The following is a 27,636-nucleotide window of genomic DNA, read 5'->3' as shown; positions in this document are numbered from 1 at the left end:
TATGGACAACCTCTTAAGCTTTTAGAAATGTTAACAGACCTTTTATATCATTTCCTGACTTTTCCTACCCAAGAGGAAGAAAATATTTGATGTCTTAGTCAATAAAGGAAAATGTGCTTCAGACTTATAGTAGAAGAAATAAGAAGCGCAGACTGACGAGGAAAACAAACTAGATTAAAAGATCGCATGTAGCGTCCACATACTTTTGACCTGTGAGAGTATTTTGAACCCTAGAACACAACCCGAATGTTTTTGTTTGTTTCAGGGAGACGAGCGAGGACGCAGACAGTCTGGGTGATGCCAGCAGTCAACCCGACACCGTCTCCATCGCCTCCCGAACGTCACAAAACACCGCAGACAGCGACAAGGTAACACACACACACAGTCGCACGCACACTCACAGACACGCTGTGAGAGGGTGTGTCGAGCAGTCGTATGACCTCACTGCTGCTGCAGCTGGCTGGGTGTGTGTTTTTGGTGTGCTTGAGGGAGTTTCCACTATTCATGGTCGGACTCCTTCAAGAAACTTTCACTGCTCTGCTCTCCTGATGAGGTACGTTTCATTTATTTTACCTGTTTTTCATTAGTGGGGCCAGTGGCAGTGACCTCTGACCTTGGAAACTCTGACCCTGCTGGCTTGTGCTCTGATTTGTGAGACAGTTAAGAGAGGAAGGTGGACGACTTTATTTTTTTACTGCGTTGGTGACTATAACACGGTGAAAAAGAAAAAATACACTTTTTTTGTCACTGTGAGGAGTTAAAGGGACAGCATGTAAGTGGCGACAATAATAACGAGTCTAAATTGATCCATCAGAGCAAGAAAACATTTAAATAAGGAACATTTCTGCATTTTCATGAATTTATCCTTACAATATGAGTATTCAGAAGATTACTAGAAAAAAATTAAATGTTTATGAAAAATAAAATCCACCAAAAAGGTAAATCTTAATAAGATGTCAGAAAAAAATGCAAAATAAACATTTTAGATATAATAAAAAAATTATATACAACTATTTCAATAAAGATAAAAAATAAAAAAAAAATGTAAATTACAATCAAAATATTATGTTATACACAAAGTTAACATTGAAAACACTACTTTTAAATTAGTATTTTAAATAAACCTTTTATTTTAAAATAAATCTTTGGATTAAAAATACAATTTTACAGTTTTAGAAAAGATAAAATTAAAAATTAAATTTTTACAAAATAAAAATTAAATATAAAAATTAATTATCTGAAAAGTTTTTTTTTCATGTTTAAAGATAAAATAACATAAAAGTATTTAGAAACTTTCTGAAAAATCCCTGTTTTATAGCTAATTAAATGAATGCAAATTAATTAATTAATAAATACCAGTATACGTGTGAATAAAATAATATGAGTACTGCAACCTGGTTCCTTATTGGAAATATATCCGTCTGTCCTGTCCAACTTTTTGGGCTCTCTGTCAGTCTTTGAGATCACTGTGACAGTTGATACAGCGACCTCTGACCTTTCTGACAGACCTTTGCTTCCTCCCTGAACGCACACATCTGTTCACATCTGTGTTGGATTTTTTGGGGAACACCCGTCTCATTCCCTGCGGACGCTACAAGTGTTTTCTCTTCCAGCTGCAGCCCACGTGTTGGAGCTCACAGTCAGCGGTAACCACGGTGACCAGATCACATGATGTTTTATGCTGCTCTCTGGGCCAATCAGAGAAAGGTTGTTTTTGGATGATATGAGAGGCTTTCGTGGTTTGTGGTTTGGTCATGTTTCTGTTGAATTGAAGTGACTTTCACTCATCAGCTCTCAGTTCGAGTCATTTAAACCCAACAGACGGCTTTTTGGTTGGCTGAGAAGCCAGAAAAGCTTGATTCGTGTTTCTATATGTTTGCATATTGACCATAGATTACGTGGATATAGAAGCAGCTTATTAGCTCTCAGGAGAAAAGAAAGTTGACCCTTTTTCAGATGAACAGAATCAGCATTCTGGGATTTCCTCACCTGGATGTTTGAGCATGCATCAAGACAAACATCTCCACACTGTTGAACTTTATAGGCAGAGCTCATAGTCTTGAAGTTATCTGAGACTTTGTTCTTTATTAATAGTTTATATTGTATTTAGTGTCTTTGTAATCTGGAACTCATTCCTGCCCTGCAGCTTGAAACACGTTAAGTCTTATTTTTAGCCGTCTGCAGGGAATAAAGTCATATCTCAGACTGCTCCCTCACTTTATTCTGAATTTTCCTGGTTTTATCATTTGGAGAAATAGAGGTTGTACGCTCCCAGTGAGCTGCATGGGAGTGAGGTCATGGACTCCAGGAGACACCTCTCTGCATACTGAGTGCGAATGAATGTCTGCTTCTCTCAGAGCTTGGAGCACTGATGCTAATGATGCTGTTATAATCGTTTAACAACACGGCGGTGACACCTTCCGCCTGTAAATAATCTGTCCTACCTGTCTGCGTGCAGCTGTCAGGAGGCTGCGAGTTAGTCGTGGTGTTGTTGGATTTCTCTGCCGGAGGACCGGGAGAGATCAGCGTTCGCTGCGGTCAGACAGTGGAACTGGTGGAGCGCTCAGCAGATCGGCCCGGGTGGTGTCTGGTCAGAACCACAGATCAAACACCTCAACAGGTAATTAGCATCCAGAAGACAAAACAAACATCCCAGCAAATAATAAACAAACTAAATGTCCCCACATGTAGCAAAACTTCCTGTCTTGCCCCATCAACCCCCACCAGTTGTGACAGATGGCCACCCCTCCCTGAGCCTCGTCCTGCTGGAGGTTTCTTCCTATTAAAACAGAGTTTTTCCTTCCCACTGTTGCCAAGTGCTTACTCATAGGGAGTTGTCTGATTATTGGGGTTTTCCCTGTATTATTGTCTTTGCCTTGCAATATTAAGCACCTTGAGGCAACTGTTGTTGTGATTTGGTGCTATATAAATAAAACAGAATTAAAATATTTATCTCTGCAGAATTATATTCATACTTTTTTCTTACACATTGTTTCACAGCATTTGGCAAACTTGACTTCCTGATAGAAGATATCTGTTTCTATGATGCCAATTTATCTTTAAACATATTAACTTTGACTGTCCTTGTGGTCTGAAACATTTTTCTTTTCTTTTTTTTTTTAAATTCTTTCTACTTCAAGTTATACATTAAGAAGTTCTGATCTTTTTAATGTCCCTTTTGGATTAAAGGAAGTTGGTAAGAAAGCTTTAAAGTTTCCGGATTAAGTTCCCTGCCGTGGTCCAGAGCAGCTGAGGGAATGAGAAAAGCACTAAAGGGTCTACTAATAGATCCAAAGTATCGTGTGCCAGTAAAAGTCTGATTTTTACTGAGGGACTTTAGATGAAAGAAACAAACCGGTTGAGCTTAGAAAATTAGCAGATTATTTTATATGATGGGCTGGACAACTGATGTAATGAATGACCCCAGACACAAGAACCTCAGATTTCTATCTAACCATTAAAACCAGTGACACGCTCACTGAGTCAAAGGGGGCTGTTAAGCAGATTAGCAACAAATGTCCCCATAAGTGACAAATATAATGAAGGTCCCCACGTGTAACAAAGGCAAGAACTTATAGCCATAAGTACCGTTAAAGTGTGTGAGAGGGTTTCCTTGTTTTTTTGATGCTCAACCATCCCTCTAACATCGCTGCTGTGTTTCCTCACAGGAGGGTCTACTGCCCATGAGCACCCTCTGCCTGTCGCACTCCCACAGTGCAGCCGATATGGAGGGACTGCTCCCAGCCTCCACCACATCCTCTAGCACCTCTTCTACAAGCACCACCACCTCCTCCTCCTGCAACTCATCCTCTACCACCATCACCTCCACCTCTAACTCCTCCACTGTGAGCGCCGGGAGGGGTGAGTACCCAGAGAACTTATTGCCTGTGTTCCCATCAGCCCCAAAGGGACCTGACTGTAATCACAGATATTAATGATGCTCTAACTGCCATGTGCAGGAAAACATGTAAAAAAGTGATTCCTGAGAAAACATACCTTCTAAAACAACAGCGTGGTCATTTTTAAACTGCTGCAGCACATCCCTTGTTTGCTCGATGTCACTTCCTGTTTAGCCAGAGGCAATTTTAAACATCCTCACGCTGTATGTGTCCCACATCCTCGCTCTCTCTCTGTGCCACCTAAATATTTAAATCCATGTTTGTAAAGTTGTAAACACACTTGAGTCCTTGAGTGCTTGTCCCATAGCTGAGCATGAAAAATTAAATGCGCTTTGTGTCTGTCAGACTCTGCCGCTTCACATTAACATCACAGCTTTATGAGCTTCAAGGAGATGGTCCACAGTAATGAGGAAACATCTCAAAATGCAGCTTTGGCTATAAGCTTCTGGAAAACTGAACCGTTAATCACAACTCTGATCATCACACAAGCCTGCAATGAGATATTTCCATCTTTTTGATCTAAATATAAGACAAATTTAGGATGTTTGATTAGCCCCTTTTTCAGAGTTTATATCGGTTTTCAGCGTTATTTTGTTATCGTTTTTATTGTTAACTCTGTTTTCCTTGGTCTTTTCACATGTGTTATGAATAAATCTTCTTTTTTTCGGTACCAGTACTAGTTTTATTTTGTTATATTTATCTGCGACACCTTAAAGGCCGGTCCGTGAAAATATTGTCGGGCATAAACCGCTCCGTGGCGCAAAAAAGGTTGGGGACCGCTGCACTAAACCACAAGTCTTCAAAAAAGTTTATTATATATAAAACCTCTTGACCATAATGATAGTTTCCAGTATTGCCAACACCTCCAGCTGTGCAACCTGTGGAACAAACCAAATGTCAGCAAAAGAAGGTGTTAACGTGGGGTTTCGCAGGAGGGAAGACTCCTGCCAACATCTAGTGTAGCAGTCTATTCAGGGGAACTGACTCATTTTAGGAACAGTAGATTCTTGTTTCCAGACAGGATGCTTCTGCTCAGAGGTACAGTGTAATGCATAGGAAACAGGGAAATGCATAACCACAGGGATACACAGGGCATATTTTGCTTGCCTGACAGTGTTTTTTTCTTCTTCTTTACAACAGATGCATTTCTGATGCATCTAAAATTGCGGAGGGTCTTTTATTTTGTAAATCAACTTGATTTTCTGTTTTTCCTGTGTCTAACTTTCTGCAAATTGCGAAGCAGACCTGCAGCTGACACTGAAGAGCATCATCAGCTTACATGGAAAATTATCCCTGGAGCCCTAAAACTGAACCTAGCAGAGACTGTGGATACCACGGTCTGTCCTGCACTAGTGTGATGTCCATCACTGTGAGGTGTACTATAGACCGGCCATTCACAAACTTCACGCCAACATAACCTTTCTAAGTCCTACTAAATACAAAGTCAGTATAATCACAGGTGCGTCTGTAATGACGAATTGTTCCATCCTTATTACAGCTACAAATCCCACTGGGAGTATTTAAGGAGAGCGTTTATCCTGCACTGAGGCTAAGGTGGCCGCTAGAGACAAAGCACGTACAAACTCCAAAACACAATGGAAGTGCTCCAGGACGCTAGGGGCAGTGTTGAGGTTCTCTCTGAGCAAAGCACAGAGAGAACCTCACTGTTAACGTCAGATTTGACTCCACCATGAACCAAGCGTTCATAGTAGAGATGGACCGATCCGATATTACGTATCGGTATCGGTCCGATACTGACCTAAATTACTGGATCGGATATCGGAGAAAAATAAAAAAATGTAATCCGATCCATTAAATATCAAAAAAGCACCTCACAAAACTTGCGACATGGCGTAACTCGGCTCATAGCCGTAGCACATAGCAGCAGTACGGGTCACGTGATAGAGCGGCTGTGTGTATTTGTAGCCTCACTAGCAATCCGGCATTTCATCTCCGAGGAAGTGATCCCAGGGAGAAGTAAAGCAAGTGTGTAAGTTCATCTCTGAATGTTTGTAAAGCATTCCTGCGTTAAGCTTAACAACCGATATATGGAGCGAGTGCCTCTCTCTCTCTCTCCCTCCCTCTCCTGCTGCTACTTCAATCATGAAACTGATCAATGATCAGCTGATCAGTTTTTCTGTCGCGAGTCCGTCTCTCTTGTTTGTTTATCGCTCACTTCGCGCCAGAAAGAGGAAACCAGCGGCTGAACAACAGCAGCACGTTTAAGCTTGATAAGCTGTTGTTAGAATTTATTTAATTACTTTCTACACCAGGATCTTTTTCTACGTAGCTGACGCTGGTAACTGTGCAGGGGCGGATCTAGCAAAGTTTAGCCAGGGGGGCCGATAGGGCATTAACAGGGAAAAGGGGGCACAAAGACATACTTTTCTTTCTTATTCTCATTTAAAATGTCGAGCTTTTAATAAATAATTATCCGAATCTTACACCCAAAGTTTTAAAATGATGTAAAATGTATAGAAGTCCATTACTGTATATAGTGACTATTAAGTCCAATATACCCTAGTAAGCTATAGTACTTTTTCATTTGGGAAGATACCATTTGTTCAATCTGCAATTCTGTTGAAGAAAGATGTTGAATCTATTTAATTATTCTTGGAAAATAACTGATTTCTGTGTATTTTTTTTTTCACACGGCATCAAATTATAGTTGATTACGTCAATTAAGCATCATGAGGTGGAGGGTGGGTGGTTCCCTATTTTTTTTTTTTTTTTTTTTTTTTTTGCTGGGAGTTTTAGAACCCTATTAGTTAGAAGAAATATTAAGCAACCTAAGTACTCTTTAAAATACCAGAATAGGGAGGATGGTGTAGGTTTAAGTTTATTAGATTGATCAGTATTGCTGAACTATGAAATATTTTGGGTGCAGTGTATTTTTTGCATACAGGTATAACAGAATAGCTTTAGTGTTTTGTTTTTTTTAACTTGAGTATGAACTTATACAAAAAGCAGCAAGATATTAAAAAAACTGTTTTATTGATTAAAAAATACACTATATCAGATTCATATCGGTATCGGCAGATATCCAAATTTATGATATCGGTATTGGACATAAAAAAGTGGTATCATGCCATCTCTAGTTCAGAGTAATTAAAAACAAATGAAACAAACAACAGTTTTCACATTACCTTTCTTATAAAGCGTGGTTGTTCTATCCTTGCTGGTGTTTTCTGCCGGTATCCAACTACATGTGTTTGCAACAAACTTGCCTTTTTTTGCAAAACTCCAAAACACTGCCCCTAGCGTCCTGGAGCACTTCCGTTGTGTTTTGGAGTTTGTACGTGTTTTGGAGTTTATACGTGCTTTGTCTCTAGGGGACACTGTACTGAACATTTTATTTTGAAAATTCACTGTATTCTCTAAGAAGTGTGTTATAATTTCGTGAATTTTGTCATCAGACAACAAACACAGGCTGTGTAGATTTTTTACGATTAGCCAACACACAGACTTCATTGTAACAGGAGTGACTAGTCATCTATTGTAGCTTTATTGATGGAGTCTACAATGAATAAAAATAAAAGCACCACAGATGCATAGTAGGGCCTTTTACTGTTTTACAGATACCAAAAAAAAAACCCCCAAAGAAAACAAAATAAAATTAGTTTAAGTTAAAAATGAATAAAAAGTAAAACTCTCATTGTGCCAGAGAGCAGTGCAAATTGCATTAATACATAATTTGCACACTATAAATCTAATAAACAGCTGGAAGAAGGTGTAATACAGAAATATGTGTGTCTTCAACTCTCTCAACATAAGTAGTACTCCACAGAAGGAAAATAAATGAATCCAAGCAGCTAACATACTTCACACAAGTTTCAATACATAACAAAACGAGAAACAGACTTGTCATGTCTGTCACGTCCGGTGTGGCAGACATGTGGAGTTGTAGAAAGGACCCAAAAGGCGGCAGCTCTGGTGCAGGTGAGTATTTATTTACAGGAGTGGGTACAAACAGCAATGGTGGGTGAACATGAAACCGGAAACCTAAACTGGGTAAAACTAACAAAACAAACCAGAAACGAAGATGCAGGGAGGTCCGGGGAAATACATACGGAGAGACGCAGGTAGACCAAGGGGAAACAACACAGACGAACCAGCAACGACTAAGACAGAAGACAAGACTTAAAAACACTCAGAGAACACAGGGAGAACACACACAGGTGGGGGACACAGCTGGGAGTGATTAACGTGACGAGACTAGGGAGGCAACTGAAAACACTCACATAAGACGCAGACCTTCAAAATAAAACAGGAAACACATACACCCAATGACACAACGCAAAAACTTCACACAGACTGGGGAACACATAGGAACATGAAAACAAAACCCAGAATAATAATAACTACTAAAACATAAACACGAAGTCACAAACTCTGGATCATGACAATGTCGAGTAACACATATTGCCTTTTTAATCGTTTTTACTATGAGTAACATGACACAGAACAAAAATGCCGATGTAGTTTCAGTGGAAACAGAAAACTGACCACAGCACTGAGCGTGGCCTCGACCTGTGAGGCAACTTTGTCCCAACTTTAATCTGTAATCTGGTTTGGCAAGGTGTTTGAAATGCGCACCCACACACACACACACACACACATGGTTAAACATTGACCTGAAGGAGTTTCACACAGACAGGAATCTACAGTTTATCATCCTGACTGTGTATGTGTATGTGTGTGTGTGTGTGTGTGTGTGTGTGTGTGGCGACCCGCTGGGTGTTCTTCCTCGTTACAAACAATAGAAGCTTTAGTTAAAAATAAACTCCTTTTTAGCACTCGTGTTTATTTTTATTCATGCTTTGTTTTGTGTTTTATGGAGTTTTATTTTATATTTTGTTCCAAATAAACTTGTTTTATTTTTCATATCATTTTACCTATTGTAAAAAAAATTTTTTTTTATAATTTTCTAATTTGGTTTTATTATTATTATATTTTATTCATTTTATGTAGTGTTTTTTCTCACTTTGTTTATATTTCACTTGATTTTATGTAGTACTTTTATTACTCTACCATTTTATTTTTACTTCTCTTATTTTTATTTTAAATTATTTTAAGTTTTTTTCTTTTCATTCATAGGTTATTTATTTTATTACATTTATCATTGTAATTGATTTGTGTTAGTTTATTATTACTATTACTCTATAAGCCACTCCCCCACAGCATCTAAACCCACCCTCTGTGGGTTTAGATGCTGTGGCTCCACCCCCAGACCTCTGACTCTTGTTTAGTGTCATTCAGCTGAGAACAGAGAAACACCTCTGTCAGTCAGTCTGCCTCTTTCTTAATATCTCTCTGAATGGACTGATGTGGAAGCATGCGGCGGGGCAGAGGTGCATGCTGGGATTGTTCAGGCATTTGGGAATGGATTGTGCACGAGCGAGAGGACGAGCGAGGTGGGTTCACACTGAGAGAGTGAGAGAGAGACAGAAAGAGAGAGAGAGTGACGGGTGTTGGAGAAAATATATGGGTGTGCAATGGTTAATAAGTAATAGGTGTGTGTGTGTGTGTGTGTGTGTGTGTGTGTGTGTGTGTGTGTGTGCCTTTACAGCAAACAGCGCTGCAAGAATGTGAACGATGTGTGAATATGCGTGTGTGTGTGTGTGTGTCGTGAACAGGACACGCAGGTTTTCCTTTTTTGTATGAAAGACCTCACACACACACAAAGTAACACAGTGCAGACAGTAGGTGTGTGTGTGTGTGTGTCCTTCAGTGATTATTTTACAATAATCAGACTGACTAACTGGTGGATTTGTTTGAGTTTTAAGCAGCCATATTCATATCCACAATAATCAGCAGAGGTCTGTCCGTAATAAGAATCTCTTGCTGTTGTTTTCAGCTGGCAAACAACAAAAATGTCAGACAGTCACAGTTTGTAAAGCATGATTTTACACTGAGACTGAATCCACATGAATGTTAGGAAATCAGCAGAGTTTCATCAACATAAAACCAAATTTGAGAGAACAAGCAAATGAATGCCTGTTTCCATCCACACCTGCCAGGTTAATATAATTTTGACTGAGCAAAGTTTCCTAATGTATGGTCAAAACTGTTGATCAGGATGTGCCAGAACAAGATGTTTTTGTTCCTATGTCTTTGATGTCGCCCTTCCACACTTTCTTCTGATTGGTGGACTTCTGGAAGCTTGCCGAGGGGCAACATTCAACCATTTGTCAGATTCAAGTCTTTTATTTTGTGTGCATGGAGACGATTGTCACCTTTCAATAAGAAACCCAGTTTAATGTCAAACGCATGGATTTTGTCCAGAAAGAGCGGGTAAGCATCACCACGGCAACCAAGAAATAAAGCTTTAAAGATCTGGAAGTTGTATTTTAGCCCAAACAAGCGGGGGTTTTTTGTAAATCCAACACAGGAGTTTGTAATGCCTAAACCTGACTGAAAGTCATATTTTTAAGTAATAACACCTTTAAAAAAATAATTCTGGGTAAAACACAACTGAAATACACAAAATCAGTCAAATATTTATTTATTCAAATGCTCACTCTTTAAGGAAAATGTGCTCAGTGTAACCTGAATGTATTTCATTTGACCAGATTCCATAAAAAAGTAACATTTTACATTTTGTTACATGTAACAAAATAACATCTTTGCAAAAATACAAATCATTTGTAAAAATCTGTTGCGTGTATGATTCGAACTCGGGTCTCTGAAAATCTGAAATGATTTGCCCCGACACCACCAACCTCGTGACGTGGGCTGCTGTTATTATCTGATACACGTGCATGAATCAGAACATGGAAACACTGACGGGAAGTCTTGAAAAATGTCATCAGAAGGTTGTCTGCTCTCAGTGACGGCCATAAAAAAGAAATAATTAACTAATGACTTTAGTTTGGGGTACAGTAAATGTAGTGAACATTGTCCCATTACATAAGAATTAAATAAACTTTAGTCTTGGACACAATGCAAGATAACTACATGAAGCTGCTTCTTAGTTAGAAAATTCCACCAGGGTCGTTTTGAATATTTAATTATTCTCATTCAAACATAAACTAAGGGAAAAACTTCAAACAACACCCTCAAAGAAGTCTTTGTGCCCAAACTCTTCCTTCTACAGTAAAATATTGATTCCAGTAGATCTCATGTGTCAGAGTTACTTGCACTAAATACTGTTATTTAGTGGTTCACCAAAGCGGAGGCAGCGGGAGTTCAATTGTTCTGAGGTAAAACGCTGCCGTCAGTGGGCTCTGCTGGCTGCAAAGTGTTGTAACAACTTGTCTGAGGTCAAATAAGGCAGCGTATATCTAAATATACCACACACCTACTCTACAGCTGATTTTAAGTCATTAAAATAAATATCAGTTCTAATCTATCATAATCAGTGTGTCTGCATTTATTAATTGTTATTAATGGAGTCATCTTTAATCACTTTTATTCATTATTTCATGTGTGCTGAACATACTGGATTCTTTTAATCTCAGTTTGTATATTTATTTATTGTTTATTTTGCAGGTTTTTGTACTTTCACAAGTAAAGCATTAACTTTTAAGTCATAGATGCTCACATATATTTACATGTAATATTATTTTATTGGTCTGTTTTCAAAATCATATTGTAATGCACTAATGCACTAGTTTTTGAGATTTTTTTGTTTGTGTTTGTAGTTTTATGCTAATACTTTATTCATTCATTCGTCAGGTTCTTTGTGAGTCCTGTCTCTGTGCCTTTTTTGTTATTTTGCTCACTTTTCTGTGTGGTTTAGGGTTTTACTTGTGAATCACTTTAAACTTTAGGTTTAAACGAAAGATTCTATTAAAATTAAATTAAGCTAGGGTAACTAGCTATCAGTAAGTCCCTCATACCTCCTTACTTCAAAGAAACCAACTATCTTTCATGACTGGTGTGCATGCTTTTTTGCTGAGTTAAGGTTGTTAAATTTTCCTTGTTGAGGGCTTAAAAAGCATGAAATTAGATTTCCAGAAGTGTTCATATAACTTAATACAACAATTTTTAGTCTTCTGCTAAAGAAGAAGAAGAAACTGTGTTATTTGTGTCTTTCGGGCTTCACAGTAGTTTCTGTTTTTCTCATTTAACCTCACACCTTCTGGTATTTCCAGTCCAGTTTTTTCTTGTTAACAGTCTGATAATTAGGGCTGGGCCATAGCATACCGTTCACGGTAATACCGGTATAATGTTGGGCTACAATAAGAAAATGAAATATTGCGATAGAATGTGGGTAAAACGCCTTTTGGTTAAACTGTCAGCAAGGAATTTGCATTTGCACTGATTGTTTTTTTATATATAACTTTAATGCACATAAAAAACAGCTGCTTGGTTTAGTGAAAATACATTGATTTTTTTTTCCACTAATAAAGTTGTGGAGTTGTAAAGTATTTTGTCTAGTGTCAATTATATCGTCAGTTATATCATTATCACAAATTTTCAAATGTATATCGTGATAAATATTTTTGGTCATATCACCCTGCTCGGCTGATAATATAGCCAGAGTCCGCCCTATTCTCTCTCGGGCCAACACGGAGATGCTGATGCATGCTTTTATTACCAGTCGCATTGATTACTGTAATGCCCTGCTCTCTGGTCTTCCTAAGAAGAATATTTCAACTTTACAACTTTTGCAAAACTCGGCAGCTCGTGTGCTGACGAAGACCAGAGGGCGGGCCCACATTACACCGGTTTTAGAATCGCTGCACTGGCTCCCCGTGTGTTTCAGGATCGATTTTAAAGTTCTTTTATTGGTTTTTAAATGTCTTAATGGTCTTGGGCCTTCTTATCTCTCAGATCTGCTTTTACCATACGAACCCTCGCGGACCCTGAGGTCCTCTGGTACTGACCTTTTGATTGTCCCTAAAGTCAGGACACATACTCACGGAGAGGCAGCTTTTCAGTGGTACGGTCCTCGTCTGTGGAACAGCCTGCCGGAGGAGCTCAGGGCCGCAGAGAACGTACATGTTTTTAAGAACAGGCTCAAGACCCACCTTTTTAATTTAGCTTTTACTTAGCGTTTATTTATTTTTTATGCTTATTTATTCTATCCTGTTATTCTATTATTAATTTAGGATTTACCTAATATTTTTTGATTTTATTCTTATTCATTTTTTAATCTTCTTACTCTATTTATATTTATATTTATATTGTATCCTGTTCTTATTTATCTTATTTATTTTATCATTTTACCCTGTATATATCGTATTGCGTCATATCTCCAGTGTTTCCTCGGAGGGCGCTCTCTGCACCGGGGCTGTTATTGACCGTGGCTGCTGGTCTCTGGGGTCCTCTCAGCCTGGTTGGGGGGCTCCTTGGCCTCCCTCCTGCTGTGTGCCCAGCCCGGAGGCTGCGGTCTGTGACCGGCTCCCGGTGCAGACGGCTCTCTGTTATAATGTTTCCTCACTTGGCTCATGCGAGCCCAGCCCAATTTTTACTCTTTAAGTGTGCGCGTGTGTGTATGTGTGTGTGGGTGGGGGTGGGGGGATATATGTGTATTGAGAGTGTGGGGAGTGAGTTGGAGGGTGGGGTGGGCTGCTTTTAACTATGTAAAGCACTTTGTGCTACATTTTTTCTGTATGAAAAGTGCTTTATAAATAAAGATTGATTGATTGATTGATAATCTGTTTTTCTTTGTGTCTGCAGAGTCGAGTTTGTACAGCTCTGAAAGTTCAGGCCTCCAGACTCAGACTACTAGCCAAAGTGAGACCACAGTAATAACTCTGATTACCCATTGCACTCAGAAAAGACTGCACTAAAACTCACCTCTGACCCCTCCCTGCCTTTTCTTCTCTCAGGTGCCACCTCTCCCACAGTGTTTGGAGTGGGAGGGGCTCCAGCAGGAGGCGCTGTGGGCTCACCGGGGGCGAAGCGGAGCGGCTCTGGAACCGGGAACACTCTAAAGGTAACAGCTCGCTGTGAACTGAAATGGGAGAATTTGGGTCAAATGTGTTAACATAAAGCAGCTTGAGGAGGCTTTGGTTCATCTGTGGAGAGTGGGATGTCTACATGGCTTTGACTCAAATATTTCTATTGTTGGTCTGAATGTTTTTTAAATCTTACAGTTCGACAAACATGAACCAGGTCATCACAACGTAACTAAAAGTAACACTGAAACTAATAAAAATTATACGAAAATGAAACTGATTGAAAACAAAACATGAAAACAAAAACGAAACCATAAAAACGAATTCAGTTGATTCTGGCCGGGATATTAACCTACAGTCAGAGGGCTTTAGTTATCTTAATTGTGGGTTGCAGATATGCACTTTGTGTGTTTGTTGTGATTTGTTAATGCTGTGGTTTATGGTCAAAAATACTAAAGAGGAGTTATTGTGTTTGTTTTTATTCTAGGACTCCACTCCAGTGGCTTTGCATTATTCACAGCTAAAAATAATCCTTCTTTGTCTTAGAAAAGCAGTTCATTTGTGTCTCAGACAGTCTGCTTTAGCTTCTGTCTCCCATCAGTCCACAAACTTTTTTACTTCTACTTGGGCATCTTTCTGAAAACTTGCTGAGGGGGCAGCATCCAGAGCTGCCAAGGTGTCATTTTGGAAACACAGCATTCAGAGCAGTCATAAGGATTGAGCTCTGGGTTCATAATATTTACTTTTGCATATGTTCACATCATTACATGAAATCTGAAACTTTGGTTAAAATGAGCATTTGATACTGTAACTTTAAATAGCTCCCCCTTAAATGTAGTGGATTATTAAAGTTGGAAGCATTAGCTCACAGGAAATGTTTCCTCAGTTTTTATCATTGTGTCTAAATTGTATGAGTGTTGATGTGTAATCATAGCTGAATCTTGTTTTGTGCATAAATGAGTGTTAAAAAATATATAAAAGAAAAGTAAAATTGTTGGTGAAGAGCCAAAATTTATTTTAAGGTTGTGTTTTAAATAGTTAAGAGAAGCTCTTTTAAAAAACAGATAGTGGAAAACCTTCTGTAGATCAAGAAAATCTCCACAAATTGCTCTTCATATGTTAAACTTGGACTGGATTCATGCAGTTCTCAGCACATCCTATCAGCACACTATGAACTAAAATGTAGTTTAAAACCAGATGAACACATTTGTAACGTGCTGGGTGACATTGATGAAGCTCGTATCACAGGTAACTCTGGACTCCTGAGTTTTTAGTCCTATTTGTACCAGCTGTATGAACCGTAGCCTTGGTGATACAATACTCAGTGGCATCAATAACGGTAACTACATTAACTGTTGCTGCAGCGCTGGTTGACTAGTCCGGTGCGGAGGCTGAGTCAGGGAAAAGCAGATGGACAGAAGAAACCGCCAATCAGGACGAGGAGGCGGGACAACAGGACAGAGATGACCACACCCCTCACAGGAAATGCGCAAATGGTGTGTAGACACCCATCCAAATGATGGGTTAAAGACACAAAATAGTAATAATGATAACATAAACTAATTGCTTCTTAAATTATGTAGAAGGCGAGGAAGGAGGAGGCAGGGCATAGTGGTGGGGAGGAGGAGCCAGAGGAAGAAAGTCACACCCCTCTACCACCCCCAATGCAGATCATCAAAGACCCTAACAATCCTGAGGTAAGAGTGGCTCTGTTTAAAGCTAGAAATGTTTAATGGCTGAAGATGAATGTGCCATAAATTTCTTAATATTGTATTTGCTGCTTTAGTCACGAGGTAAAAAACCTCTTCAGAAAACTTTTTGAATAACTACAAAAATAAACTAAATGTTTTTATACAGAAGAGTGGTTTATTTGAAGAGTTTTCAGTCCTGATTCAGAGTTGCATGCAGCACAGATAGAGCACTAGTGGAAGATACCAGTGATCCTCATATGTCTCCTGCCAGTGGACCTCATAGTTACATAAATACCCTGCACTGGTTTGGGTCATATCCATCTGGTACATTTCAGTTTCTTCGTGTTACTAAAGAGAGTTACTCATGGAGTTCTGTAGGTTCTTGTGTTGGGATCGGTACTTTTCATTGTATACATACAGGTAATATTCTTAGGAAACAGCATACATTTTCGTTGTTGGAGTTGATACCCAGCTGTAGGTACCTATGAAACTAGTTGATACAAATCAATTAATTAAACTACAGGCATGTCTTCAAGGCCTGAAAGCCTCCATGGCATATAATTCCTTTATCTAAATTTGGAAAAATGGAGGTTACTGAACTTGGTCTTAAAAACCTTGGAAGCATGGTGTCTAAGCAGATACTGACTCTGGATGGCATTACCATGGCTTCCTGTTAGGAATCTTGACCAGATATGTCCGTAAAGGCACACTGTAAGAGATGTCGTACTGTTTTTTTCTTGCTGTATTTCGACATTTCTAAACATCCTGTCTCAGAGTGATGCTGAACAACTAGTTCAATATGTGTTACCTCTATGATGGACTATTGCAATTATTATCAGGCTGTCCTAAAAGATCCCTGAAAAGACTTCATTTTATCCACAATGTTGCAGCAAGAAAACTGTGAGACCATATTTCTCCTGTAATGGCTTCTCTTCATTGGCTCTCTGTTGTATCCACAATTATATTTAAAAATCTTTCTCCTCACATATAAGGTCTTGACTGATCAGGCCCCATCTTATCTTAAAGATCTCATAGTAACGTATCGCCTCAATAGAACACTATCAGATTACTGGCTTGCTTGTGATTCCTAGTGTATTTAAAAGTACAAGGCGGTGCCTTCAGCTTTCAAACTGTGTACAGTATTCACGCTGTTTTCTTGTCATCAATAAAAGATTACAGTTTTCTGAGGTTACACAGAACTCTTTTAATTTCAGCCTTTTCTATTTCTTCAGGCTCTAGACTCAGATCAGGGATCAAATGAATCAGACACGGAGCAGAGAAATAAAGCACTAAGAGGACGCATGTAAGACAAACCCAAATTTATTACAAAGTCCAAGTTTTGAATGCATTTTTAAGGAGACTTGAATTTTGTGGTTCTGTGTGTGCAGGTTTGTCGTTAATGAGATGGTCCAATCAGAGAAGGACTATGTAAAAGATCTGGGAGTGATAGTTGAGGTGAGACACAAACATCACACTGAAAGAAAGGACCTACTGACGCTCCACCCAAAAGACCCTACAAATGTCAATCTAAACGTACGACATGTTCTCTGCTGACGTTTCTCAGGGCTTCATGTCCCGGCTGGAGGTCAGAGGGATTCCAGAGGAGATGAGAGGAAAAGACAAGATTGTCTTCGGCAATATCCAGCAGATCTACGACTGGCACCGCGAGTCCGTGCCACAAATGCACACGTGAACAAACACACTTCATTATATACACAAAGATGCTCACTGGGTGTTTTTCTGTTTCAGCTTCTTCCTGGTGGAGTTAGAGCGTTGTATTCAGAATCACGACCTGCTCGCAGACCTCTTCATCAGACATGTGAGTTCTACAAACAAAATGACTTGTTCAAAACAGAATATATAGCATGGCTCTGACCTGAGACCTCAGGGACTCAACTCAGAACTCATTTGTCTTGACTTTGGGCTTCATTTAGAACTAGATTCAGGGCTCAATTTATTTATTTTTGTCTCAAGATAGGAATCAGGATTCAAATAGGACTTGGCTCATTACTTTTTATGGCTTGGCTTAGAACTTTGTTCAAAGTTTCACTCAATTGTCCACTTAAGACTCAGCTTGTCCCTGCATTAGGACTTGACTTGTTTGTCCTGGCTTAGACCCACAATTGATTATTTGAATATTCACATGATCTAAGATGTGAACAAAGATGTGGATCATTACCATGATCTGGGGTTACCACTGAAACCACTGTGAGACCTTGCCTCAAACCATCAGTGACCTACTGAAGTGAGCGGGGGGTTGACGTGCCTGGGAACATGTCTTCCTAGTCCAAAGTGGTTTCCTGGAAAGAGTGACCAATGTTTTTTAAATGCAGGTGAGTCTTTTCCTGTTGAGATGACTCCTCCATGTTGTACCATACATTTATAGAGTGGCTGTTTGGTTTCTTCTATAAAAGGGTCCAGGCCCTCCTCACTGCACTGCATACCATGTTGTTCATCTTGCTTTTAGGAGTTTTGTCCTTGCAATGAGCCAGTTTTTGTCTGCTAGATTTGCTACGTCTGAAGTGCACTGGGATGCCATGCTTGGAGAAAATTTCCAATAAACATGATACAGGAACAGAAAAAGTTGTTGTCGTTCTGTTTCTCCCTAGTTGGTGTCTGGCATTCTTTCCTCTGCATTTTCACTGATTTGATGAAGGCCCAGTTAGGATAACCACATGTTCTAAGAGCTTTGTTTACGTCTGTGTGTTCCTGTTCCCTTCTGCCTTAGAGGGAACCTCCTCGCTGGTCCCAAACAAGTTTGTGTTCCAGTACCTGGTGAGAGTCAAGGTCTAGCATGAGCTGAATAACTCAGAAGCTACAACAACATGGGGCTCAATTCTAAATTCATGACTTGCTCCTGAGGTTGAACTTGGCTCGAGTTGTTGTCTTTACATAGGATTTGAGTTATCACAGAACTCAGGACTTCTTGTTATTTGCTTGGGACTTGACTCAGGATGTGTTGAAGACCTAATACAACTATTTCTTTTTTACTTTCTTGTTTTTTACAGGAGCGTCGTCTACACATGTATGTGGTTTACTGTCAGAATAAGCCAAGGTCAGAGTTCATCGTCATTGAGTACGAGACCTATTTCGAGGTAATGCGTCGCTTTTCTTTTTTTTTTTTTCATTTCTATACTTGGCTATTCTTTTCTGTTGTTTTTTTTTATGATTATCTTATAGAATAGAATAGAATAACTTTATTATCCACATCAATGGAAAGTTGTTTTCAGTTCACCAAGCCATAAACAAATAATCAAATCAACCTGTAATAGTTTCTTTTATTTTTCCTTTCCTGATTTTTTTTAAACATTACTATCTTAAAAGTTAAAAAAGGGAAAAAAATCGAAAGAGCAGGATTTCCTAAAATGCACGTTCTTGAATGGACCTTGCTATAGTAAAAATCAGCCAAAAACTGAAACTGAACCAGACCTTCTATCTCTGTCTCTGCCTGTCTGTCTGTAGGAAATCCAGCATGAGATCAGCTGCAGGATGTCCATCAGTGATTATCTGATCAAACCAATCCAGAGAATCACCAAATACCAGCTGCTGCTCAAGGTCTGTGAAGAACCTGTCAACATGATTTGTGTTTACACTAACTGCTTAAATGAAACATTGATTTTAAAATATATTTAATGCATTTTTGGTGGAACCTGAATGTTACAATGGAATTGCTGGTATCTGTGGAGTAAGTTTGGGTATTTTATATCCTGCTTAAAAATGCATCTGCCCAGAGACCATAGAAGACAATTACCCAGTAGCTAAATGTGGTACAAAGGTTCTTTTATTATTAGGGTTATTAGGGTTTTGTGTATTTCCCTGACAATGGCATAAAACTAAAAACCAAGCTAAATTTGGAATTTGACCGGAGGTGCTGATCTTGATTATAGACTGGTTGGCTCTCAGGGCAAAATATATCGGATGAAGAAATTAAATTTCACTAGTGTGAATTTTTTCTTCTACCAGCGCAAGAGTTACATGAAAAAGTATGAAGAGAGTTTACAGATGAGAAGCAAAAAAGAGCCGTCAGGTGCTCAAAATAAACCTTAGACTCAAACGTTAGAAAAGGCTTTTTCTCGCAACATGTCATGTCATGTAATACAACTTATACAACTTAAAATACAACTAAAAATAAATATAGTTTCATGCATCGGTCAAAACACTCCACTCCAGGTACAGGACGCCCAGCTGAAAACGCATCGAGTGCCAGAGATTCACAGAATTTACAGAAAATGCACTATTTTGTGAATTATATCGTTATCGGGATGAGAAATGTCTTCTATCGGGATATGAGATTTTGATCATATCGCACAGACCTATTGGCTCTTGCTCCAGGCTTGGATTAGAACTTCGGTCAGGTGGAGTTTTTACTGGAGTTTTATTGAGGGACTTGATTCAGGACACAACTCGGGATGCAACTTGGGATTTGTTGTTTTTGAGTTGGAGCCGACCTCAAGACTTGAATTGACTCATTCTGATGTTGTCTTTGAAATTAGCCATGATTTGACATGGTTTAGTATTAGACTCAGAAATTATTTGGGACTCAACTCAGGCAAGAAATGTGTGGGTTGTTTTATTAACTCCCTTAACAGTTATTACCTGTGCGCTCTGATTGGTTTACAATGACAGCCTTCCTTGTAATGGCATAAATTTTGTACTTTTGGGTAGAGCTTTTTGTGAGAAATCAGAGATAAACTCATCAGTTCATCATACCAGCGTGTATTTTAAGATATTTTCTGATGTTACACTTTAAGGACACACTAGGACTTTGGCTGACATTCAAACACTTATATTTTTTCTGTTTGTTCATCAGGATTTCCTCAAGTATACGTCGAAGGCAGGGCTGGACTGTGAGGAGATTGAGGTAAGTTTTGTTTCTTTGCTTTCCTTTTCTGTAAATCATCTCATAAGCTTTCAGAAACATCAAACAACTGAACCACAGCTTTGTTCGTGTTTTTTGTTATTGATCAGTTTTAGTTTGATAATATAAAAACAGTTGTGTTGTGCCACAAACTGTTCTGATAATACACAAAGGCACAAAGGATCTACATTCTGGGAAACAGTTTATTTACTGAATTTATTATATTTTCATTCAAATTCTTGTGACTTTTAAACTTTGTTAAATGTTTTGTAAAAAATAGATATTTATTTTTTTAGCTTTGCTAAGAGTTGTAAAAAAAAAAACTCTAATAGACAACAAACAGAGTTTTGTTCTTCAGCAGACAGCTGTTTCTGTCTCATAACCAACTAGCAGGAGACAGCAAAGAGCTGCTGCTGCTTCTGGCATAGTGAAGATCGTTATAAATGATTTACATGAGATGGTGAATCATCGCCCTGAGGACTAACACAAACTTTTGTAATATTTAGTAACTGTGTGTGTGGTCTGTGTACAGAAAGCGGTGGAGCTGATGTCATTGGTTCCAAAACGCTGCAATGACATGATGAACCTGGGACGCCTGCAGGGATACGAGGTACACCTGTCTGTCCACCTGTCCGGCTGATTTGTTTTGTTAGCAATTTGTTGTCACTAGGACAACATAGTAACATAATTGATTTCATGCTAATTAACACTGAAAGCTCTGAAAGAAATGTGATAATATTTCAAATTTTAAGTTTGCATTTTGGTCTACTAACACAAAATGGGACAAAAAGCAGAACTGAGCCACACAGAGATGAAGGACAATGAACAGAACCCAGAGGAACACCATATTACATTGATAACAGCACACACGGCATAATAATGTTGTTGTGGGTGCTGCTACCGAGCTCTACAACAACAGCTTCTCAAGTAGTTTGTGTGCAATTTACCTGTTTCAGGCACATATTAATTCAAAAAAATTAGAAATGTGTGTAGAAAGCACAATACAAACAATTAACAATGACATATATGAGGCATGTACACAATTTACTTTTGCTGATTTCCTGGAAATGTAAAGTTTGCTGCAGGGTACCTGGACTCTTATCCATCTGTCTTTCTTTCTTCACTCACCTCCTCGTGCTTTCCAGGGAAAGCTAACGTCTCAGGGGAAGCTGCTGCAGCAGGAGACTTTCTGTGTTTGGGAGCAGGACGGAGGCGTTCTGTCTCGCAGCAAAGAGCGCAGAGTTTTTCTGTTCGAGCAGATCATCATCTTTAGCGAACTGCTGCGCAAAGGCTCCAACAACCCAGGATACCAGTTCAAGAACAGCATAAAGGTCAGACTGGTCAGCACTGTTTAGACTCGACACCGTCTTGAGGTCTGAATTAGGAGTAATTGTGTTATTGTTTGTGTTCAGGTGAGTTATCTGGCAATGCAGGACAGCGTGGACGGTGATCCCTGTAAGTTTGTGTTGTGGTCTCGTGGGTCGGCGGAGCGCTTCACGCTCCAGGCATCTTCTGCCAGCATAAAGATGACCTGGGTAGAGACCATTGCTTCCCTGCTGGATGCCCAGAACAACTTCCTGTCAGGTAAAAACCTTGTCAAAAACATTCCTGAAATATCTGAAATATCCATTACGTTACCTGTCCTAAAATATCCTTAATTCTCCTTGGAAAATTCCCTTTCATTGTCATTGGATCACCACTGATTTTGAAATCTCTTATTCAACTGAAATGCTACTGAATCTCAATGGAACATCTTTTATTATCTTTCTCATATTCCTCAAATACTTTTTGTTTTACCCTAAATATCCTTAAACCATATTTAAATAGCCTTAATTTCCCCAAACCACCCTTAAACATCTCTGTTATGTTAGTAACGTTGGGCTTGTGTTAACATAAACCCCCCTTAAGTCACCCTTGAAATCTTAGAATACCTTCCGAAGTCTCAAATCCTCTGCAAGCTGTTTAATCTTTGTTTAATGCCAAATGAATCCAATTTCCAAATTTCCCAAAAATGTCTTCCTTACAACCTCCTTGAAAACTCCTTGAATCAATCAAAAGTATCATTTTTGTGAACAACCCTCCAACATTCCTAGATCTCTATAAATCACCTTAAATCTCACTGAAACAGCTCATGCATATCCATACTACATCTAATCTGTGCCCACAGCTCTCCAGTCTCCTATTGAGTATCAGAGGAAGGAGGGTGTGATCTCTGTGACACGGCCACTGTCATCAGGAAGGCCGCCATCTGCACCGCCAACTCCCAACGGTCACGCAACTCAGCCCCCTCCTGACAGTGAACAGGAAGATCAGGTTTGAATCCCTCCTTTCACTTTCCTTGTGTACCATAAGTTCTTGAAAAACTTTCTTACATCAGACCATATGACCTTTGACCCTTCAGGAACTGGTTCTGGTGCTGCAGGACTTCGTGGCGGTGCGGGAGGATGAGATCTCTGTGTTTCGGGGGGAGAAGGTTCAGATTCTGGCGTCCAACCAGCAGGGTCAGAGTCTGGTCTATCGGCCGGCCAACAGCGATTCGCCAGCCGCCGAGGGCTGGGTGCCACGCAGCGTGCTCAACACACACTGACATATACACATGAACAAACACACACTGGCAGCAGGGTCAGAATCTGGTTTACTATTAGTACATACACAAACACAATGACAGCACTCCAAATACTAAATGCAAAATGGGTCAAAAGCATGTTGGGAAATATTTGTGCAGCAAAAAGGTAAACATGACGATGGCAATGTCTGCGTGTCTGACACTTTGGACAAAAATATGTCTCCTCCACTTTCTCATTTTCTCACCTGATGAGATTTTTCAGAAACAATCATTAGGAATTATGTGAAAGTTTTAAGCATTGCAGAATATCCTTAATATTACATCTGGGTCCAAGGGGCAACCCTCCATAGCAACTTCATGGATCCTCAAAGTGTGTAACAGTGGAGCTGGAGCATACTTGGATACTCGTATCCAATATTGGTCCTTGGTCTCTCTTTGGTCACTATTCACAGTTGGCTATGAATAGAAAAGGACAGATAGTGTTTGAGTTGTAGTTGATTGATGTAGAATCTCAGGATCTTGTTCACACGTGGGGGATATAAGTGGGTCTTTGTGGTGAACTCAATCCAAATGGAAAGCAAAGATTTGCCTCGTGTTTCTCATGCAAATACAGTGAGTGGATTGCGGTGTTTGAAACTATAAGGAAAACTGCTTCCTTCCAAAGCATAACCGACTCCATCACTTTCTTCAGTAATAAAGTTGAACCATATCGATTCAGCAAAACAGCACAAATAGCAGTAGTAACATTTCCCTCCATTTTGACTGTCAATGGTGTCAAGAGACTCCAGAGTCAATGGACTAATCTCGGCTGGTCCAGTTCTTATTGGGGGCCTCCTGAGGTTTTCCTACGACAGACAACAAATCTCTCCAGAGAGTTTGGTGTCCATCCTCAGTTAGGCTTAAAAAAAACCCAAAAGTGAGGAGTTCAACAGGCATCCTGCTCAGATTTCAGGACCAGCTCAGAGTTTTCTCTTTCACAAAGTAATCTCTACCTTAACATTTTTTTCCATTGTTGTCTCTTTATGTAACAGTGCTGTGACCCATCAGAGGGTTAGGAACTGGAGAGGTAGACACTGCCATCATTTATGCTCTGAAGGTTTCCTGACATGTTTCAGACCCTGATTACTGTTCAGCATTTTAGACTTTAAACACACACACACACACATACACTCTCCCAGCAGCAGGTACTGTTAGTATCCTCCCTCATTCCTGGTGCTTTAACATTCAGCCAGAACACAGCTCTTCACCTCGTTCTATCAGACGCTGCCGTCAGGGTCCAAGCAACCAATAACCCACTCTTATGACTTCACAAACTGTTCTCCGTGGGTCAGTGGAAGGGAAGGTCATATGACCATCATTACAGTCATCATCACCACCATCCAGACGGGGACTCCAGGAAGAAAAGACAGTCAAAAAAATAAATAAATGAAAGCCTCCTGGACGAGAAGAGGCAAAAAGACCTATCAGCCAATCAGAACTGAGTTCTCTATGCGTCGTTCTGTTAATAGTGTGTATAAAGAGACTGAGGACACACACACACACACACTTCATACACACACCAATGCTATGATGAAGATGCAGATGAAGATTACTATGAAGATAATTAAGAATAATAGAATCTGTTTTTCACCTTAATAGAGAGAAAAAAAATGAGAGAAAATGTTTGTCATATTAATAACTGCGTGCGTGTGCATGAGAGCGAGGGAGAGCGTGTGTGTGCGTGTGTTAGTAACGCCGTCCTATGTGTGTGTGTGTGTTTTTCCACCGACAGTTAGGTGGTGTCCCGGTGTAGCGTTGCCATGACGAATCGTTGTGTTTGCGGTGACACCATTTTTTGTTTGTTTATTCGTTTGGTTGGTTTTTATAGCAAACCAGAGCTGCTGCCGCCCTCCTCCCGCCCCGCCCCTTCTCTGTCTTTCTCCAGTCAACAAGGCGGCCTCAGCTTTGGTTAGTTTGATATTCTGATTATGCATTTCTCGTTCCTGTATATAGACCAGACGTCCAACTGCTACTCTATGTACTGTGGACACTGAACCGGTCTGTCTCTCAGCAGCCCAACCTACTGTGACTGTCTGTTTCTACTAAAACCGAAGCTGTAACCTTCAGCACGCTCTCTACCTGTCTCTCTCTATCTGTCTCTCTCTCTCTCTACCTCTCTCTCTGTCTCTCTCTGTTTCTCTGGTGCCATTCTCAGACAACACCCCGGTCCTTAAGGAGCTGCGCAGCCTGTCAGGTGCACTAAAGAGCGGTTAGGGTGGAGGATAGTGTGCTATGAAGCAAACTATGAATGATTTAACTGGTGTTAAAGGAAAAGTTTGAGTTCTTTCAAGTCTATCTTAATATAACTTCTTTAAACTGATCTAAAAATGTACAACCTGTTGGCAACAGCTTTCTGGTTTCTGTTAGCAGAATTATAATGACACTAACAAAACTTTCAGTTCCTCTAATGTCCACTTGATGCTGCAAAAATGAGTCCCTATACTTAGTCTCCCATGTTAAAATGTCCAACTTCCGCCTGCTACAGAAAACAGTTTTGGTCTAGTTTCCCCCTTTATAACAATTGTATGGGGCTGAATTTAGTTCATAACTCACATGTTTAAACTGCATTAAGGCTTAATGTTTGCGTTATTAGGGGTGGGGCCTTGTTGAGTGACAGATGACTATAGTGTAGCTGTCTGCAAAGTTTCACCTTAGTTATTTTGAAGTCACTTAGCTGGACCTTTAGGGTGGGTTTGAAGTGATTTGTGTAATTTGGTAATAAAACAGAATCACATCATCAACATATGGTGATATACGCATATAGCTTAAGCTCAGTCTGTCCTTTCTGGATCATTTTTTAAGGATCAAGAAATCAAATACAGAATACAAATCTCAAAACTATTAACCATCTATGATTTAGCTGTTTAAACTGTATTTGCATTTGTAAACAATAAATGCCCAATGAAATAGGTAGCTTGTAGCATTTCCAGATTATTAAATTTGTTTGGGATCTTTTTTGGTAAAAAAAAAAAAAAAAAAAGCTACAACAGAAACCAAGAAACACCTGATTCCTGTGCAGGTTTCAAAGGAAAATATGTTACTAAAGCTTCTCTTAATGTGCATATGGAATGTGATTGGGACTAGTATATTAAGACAGACTTGAAGGAAACCTAATGTTTTCTTAAAGGGCAACACACACCGATGGCACTTGACTATGACATTCATTAGACTTTTTGTCCCAGCTACTGCAAACCTGGCTTTCTACTAAATGTCAAACTATGTTTGGCAGCATAGCTTTGATTCAGTCTGTTTCAAATATTTTTCTAAGCTGAATGGTGGACATCAGATTGTCCATAACTTTCTGGTTCAAGATGGTACTTTGGGTTAAATATTACGCTGTTTGGCAACATTTACTTTACTGGGTAATTTTGTGTCAAATCTCTTAAATATTATATTAAAAATCTAACGTTTAGCTGCAAATTACACAACATTTTATCACATTTGTTAAACAGTTTGTAATTCGTGGCTGTAATTATGAGGGGAAGCGTTCCTGTCTGCCTGTTGTATACTGGCTGAAAAATAGTTAATAAACTGACATCTGTTCTCTAAAAAAAAAAAAAACATCCTTGCTAGCGGTTATCCCTGCTGTATCTGAGCTTCCGTTCAGCAGTGTAAATTCTTTTCTTTAGTATTTTAGACTGATAAAACTCTATAGTGCTGATTTCTCACAAGAGAAACAGTAAAACAAAACAGTATAGTGTGACCAATCTACTGTTTCTCATCTTTTTAAGGAAACAGATGTCAGTATACAAACTATTTCTCATACTCCCTGATACTGAATTTTCTTTTATTATTATTATTATTATTAAAATGTTGAATATGATGATTAGTTACTCTTTTTCCTTCATAATTGGGGATAAACTGGTTTCTTCAAAATACTTGTTAATTTGCAACTAAACAGCAGCAGGCCTTTTCAGGAAACTGGAAACAAATTACACAAATGTCCAAGTTTGTAGTGAAAAAGCAGAAAAAGACAGTGTTAATGTCTTGTAATAGTCATTATAAATACCAACATCCACTTCTTCACATAAACATGCAAATACAAATTATGACTGTCTAAAATATAAGTTAATATCGAGTCCTTAAAGACCTTCAAGCTACTTAACATCAACATGACATTCGTCAGGTGAATGACCCTTAAAAACAGATGCCACTTTGTTCCTTTTACAGAGCTGGCAAAGGATTTTGTGTCAGTGTGATAACTGTCAATGCAAAAAAAAAAAAAAAATGATTATAGTGTTCAAAATGCTTAAAACATGAGCAAGGTCACAACTTTGGAACTCGGAGTGCACCAGAAGGGTTTCGATTTGATTGCCGAGCATTTCAAAAGGAACTCCAACAGGTGGAAAGCTGTGCATTATGAAGAGTTTGAAAGTTAAATGTATTTCACAATGAAGGTGCTACAAAGTAAAGCTTAAAATAAAATGTGGACCATGATTAAAGGTTTAAGATGGATAACTGTGCACTATAGAGGTGTTATAAGTTTGGAAATAGCACACAGCTTAGAAATCAGTGCACTATGAATGGTTTGAGGTGAAAGGTAGTGTACTAAGGTTTAGGATGAAAAATAGTACACTACAAAGGCATAGGGTGCTGTTTGAGACCCAGCCTTGTTGCCGACTGGCAAACTCAACTAACCAATCAACCAGTGTTATTTGTACAGAACTAACAGCTGCTAACTGACTGCTAACAGCTCTCTGTGTTTGTAATAAACGTCATTTTTCATCCAAAACAG

At 39.2% G+C, this 27,636-nt stretch overlaps 1 protein-coding gene across 3 annotated transcripts in view; it reads left to right on the top strand.

Annotated features, from left to right (window-relative positions):
* Nucleotides 1–27,633, top strand: part of LOC120746267 (kalirin-like) — a 59,745-nt gene extending 32,112 nt beyond the window's left edge. For 2 of the 3 annotated variants that reach the window (XM_040051666.1, XM_040051664.1), the window contains exons 39-57: nt 266–368; nt 2,459–2,620; nt 3,669–3,861; nt 13,527–13,583; nt 13,679–13,785; nt 15,112–15,243; nt 15,331–15,444; nt 16,671–16,741; nt 16,827–16,893; nt 17,003–17,106; nt 17,188–17,257; nt 18,447–18,533; nt 18,901–18,993; nt 20,249–20,299; nt 20,829–20,906; nt 21,442–21,627; nt 21,709–21,880; nt 22,464–22,609; nt 22,698–27,633. In XM_040051666.1, coding sequence (XP_039907600.1) covers nt 266–368; nt 2,459–2,620; nt 3,669–3,861; nt 13,527–13,583; nt 13,679–13,785; nt 15,112–15,243; nt 15,331–15,444; nt 16,671–16,741; nt 16,827–16,893; nt 17,003–17,106; nt 17,188–17,257; nt 18,447–18,533; nt 18,901–18,993; nt 20,249–20,299; nt 20,829–20,906; nt 21,442–21,627; nt 21,709–21,880; nt 22,464–22,609; nt 22,698–22,883 — 2,179 coding nt within the window. In that variant the 3' untranslated portion in view covers nt 22,884–27,633. The remainder of the gene's footprint in view (nt 1–265; nt 369–2,458; nt 2,621–3,668; nt 3,862–13,526; nt 13,584–13,678; nt 13,786–15,111; nt 15,244–15,330; nt 15,445–16,670; nt 16,742–16,826; nt 16,894–17,002; nt 17,107–17,187; nt 17,258–18,446; nt 18,534–18,900; nt 18,994–20,248; nt 20,300–20,828; nt 20,907–21,441; nt 21,628–21,708; nt 21,881–22,463; nt 22,610–22,697) is intronic. The other variant, XM_040051665.1, reaches the window with a different exon arrangement.
* Nucleotides 27,634–27,636: the final 3 nt, after the last annotated feature.

The sequence above is a fragment of the Simochromis diagramma genome, unplaced genomic scaffold (assembly GCF_900408965.1).
Source record: "Simochromis diagramma unplaced genomic scaffold, fSimDia1.1 OVJJ01000107.1, whole genome shotgun sequence".
NCBI classification, from domain to species: domain Eukaryota; kingdom Metazoa; phylum Chordata; class Actinopteri; order Cichliformes; family Cichlidae; genus Simochromis; species Simochromis diagramma.
This window is presented reverse-complemented; position numbering and strand designations above follow the sequence as displayed.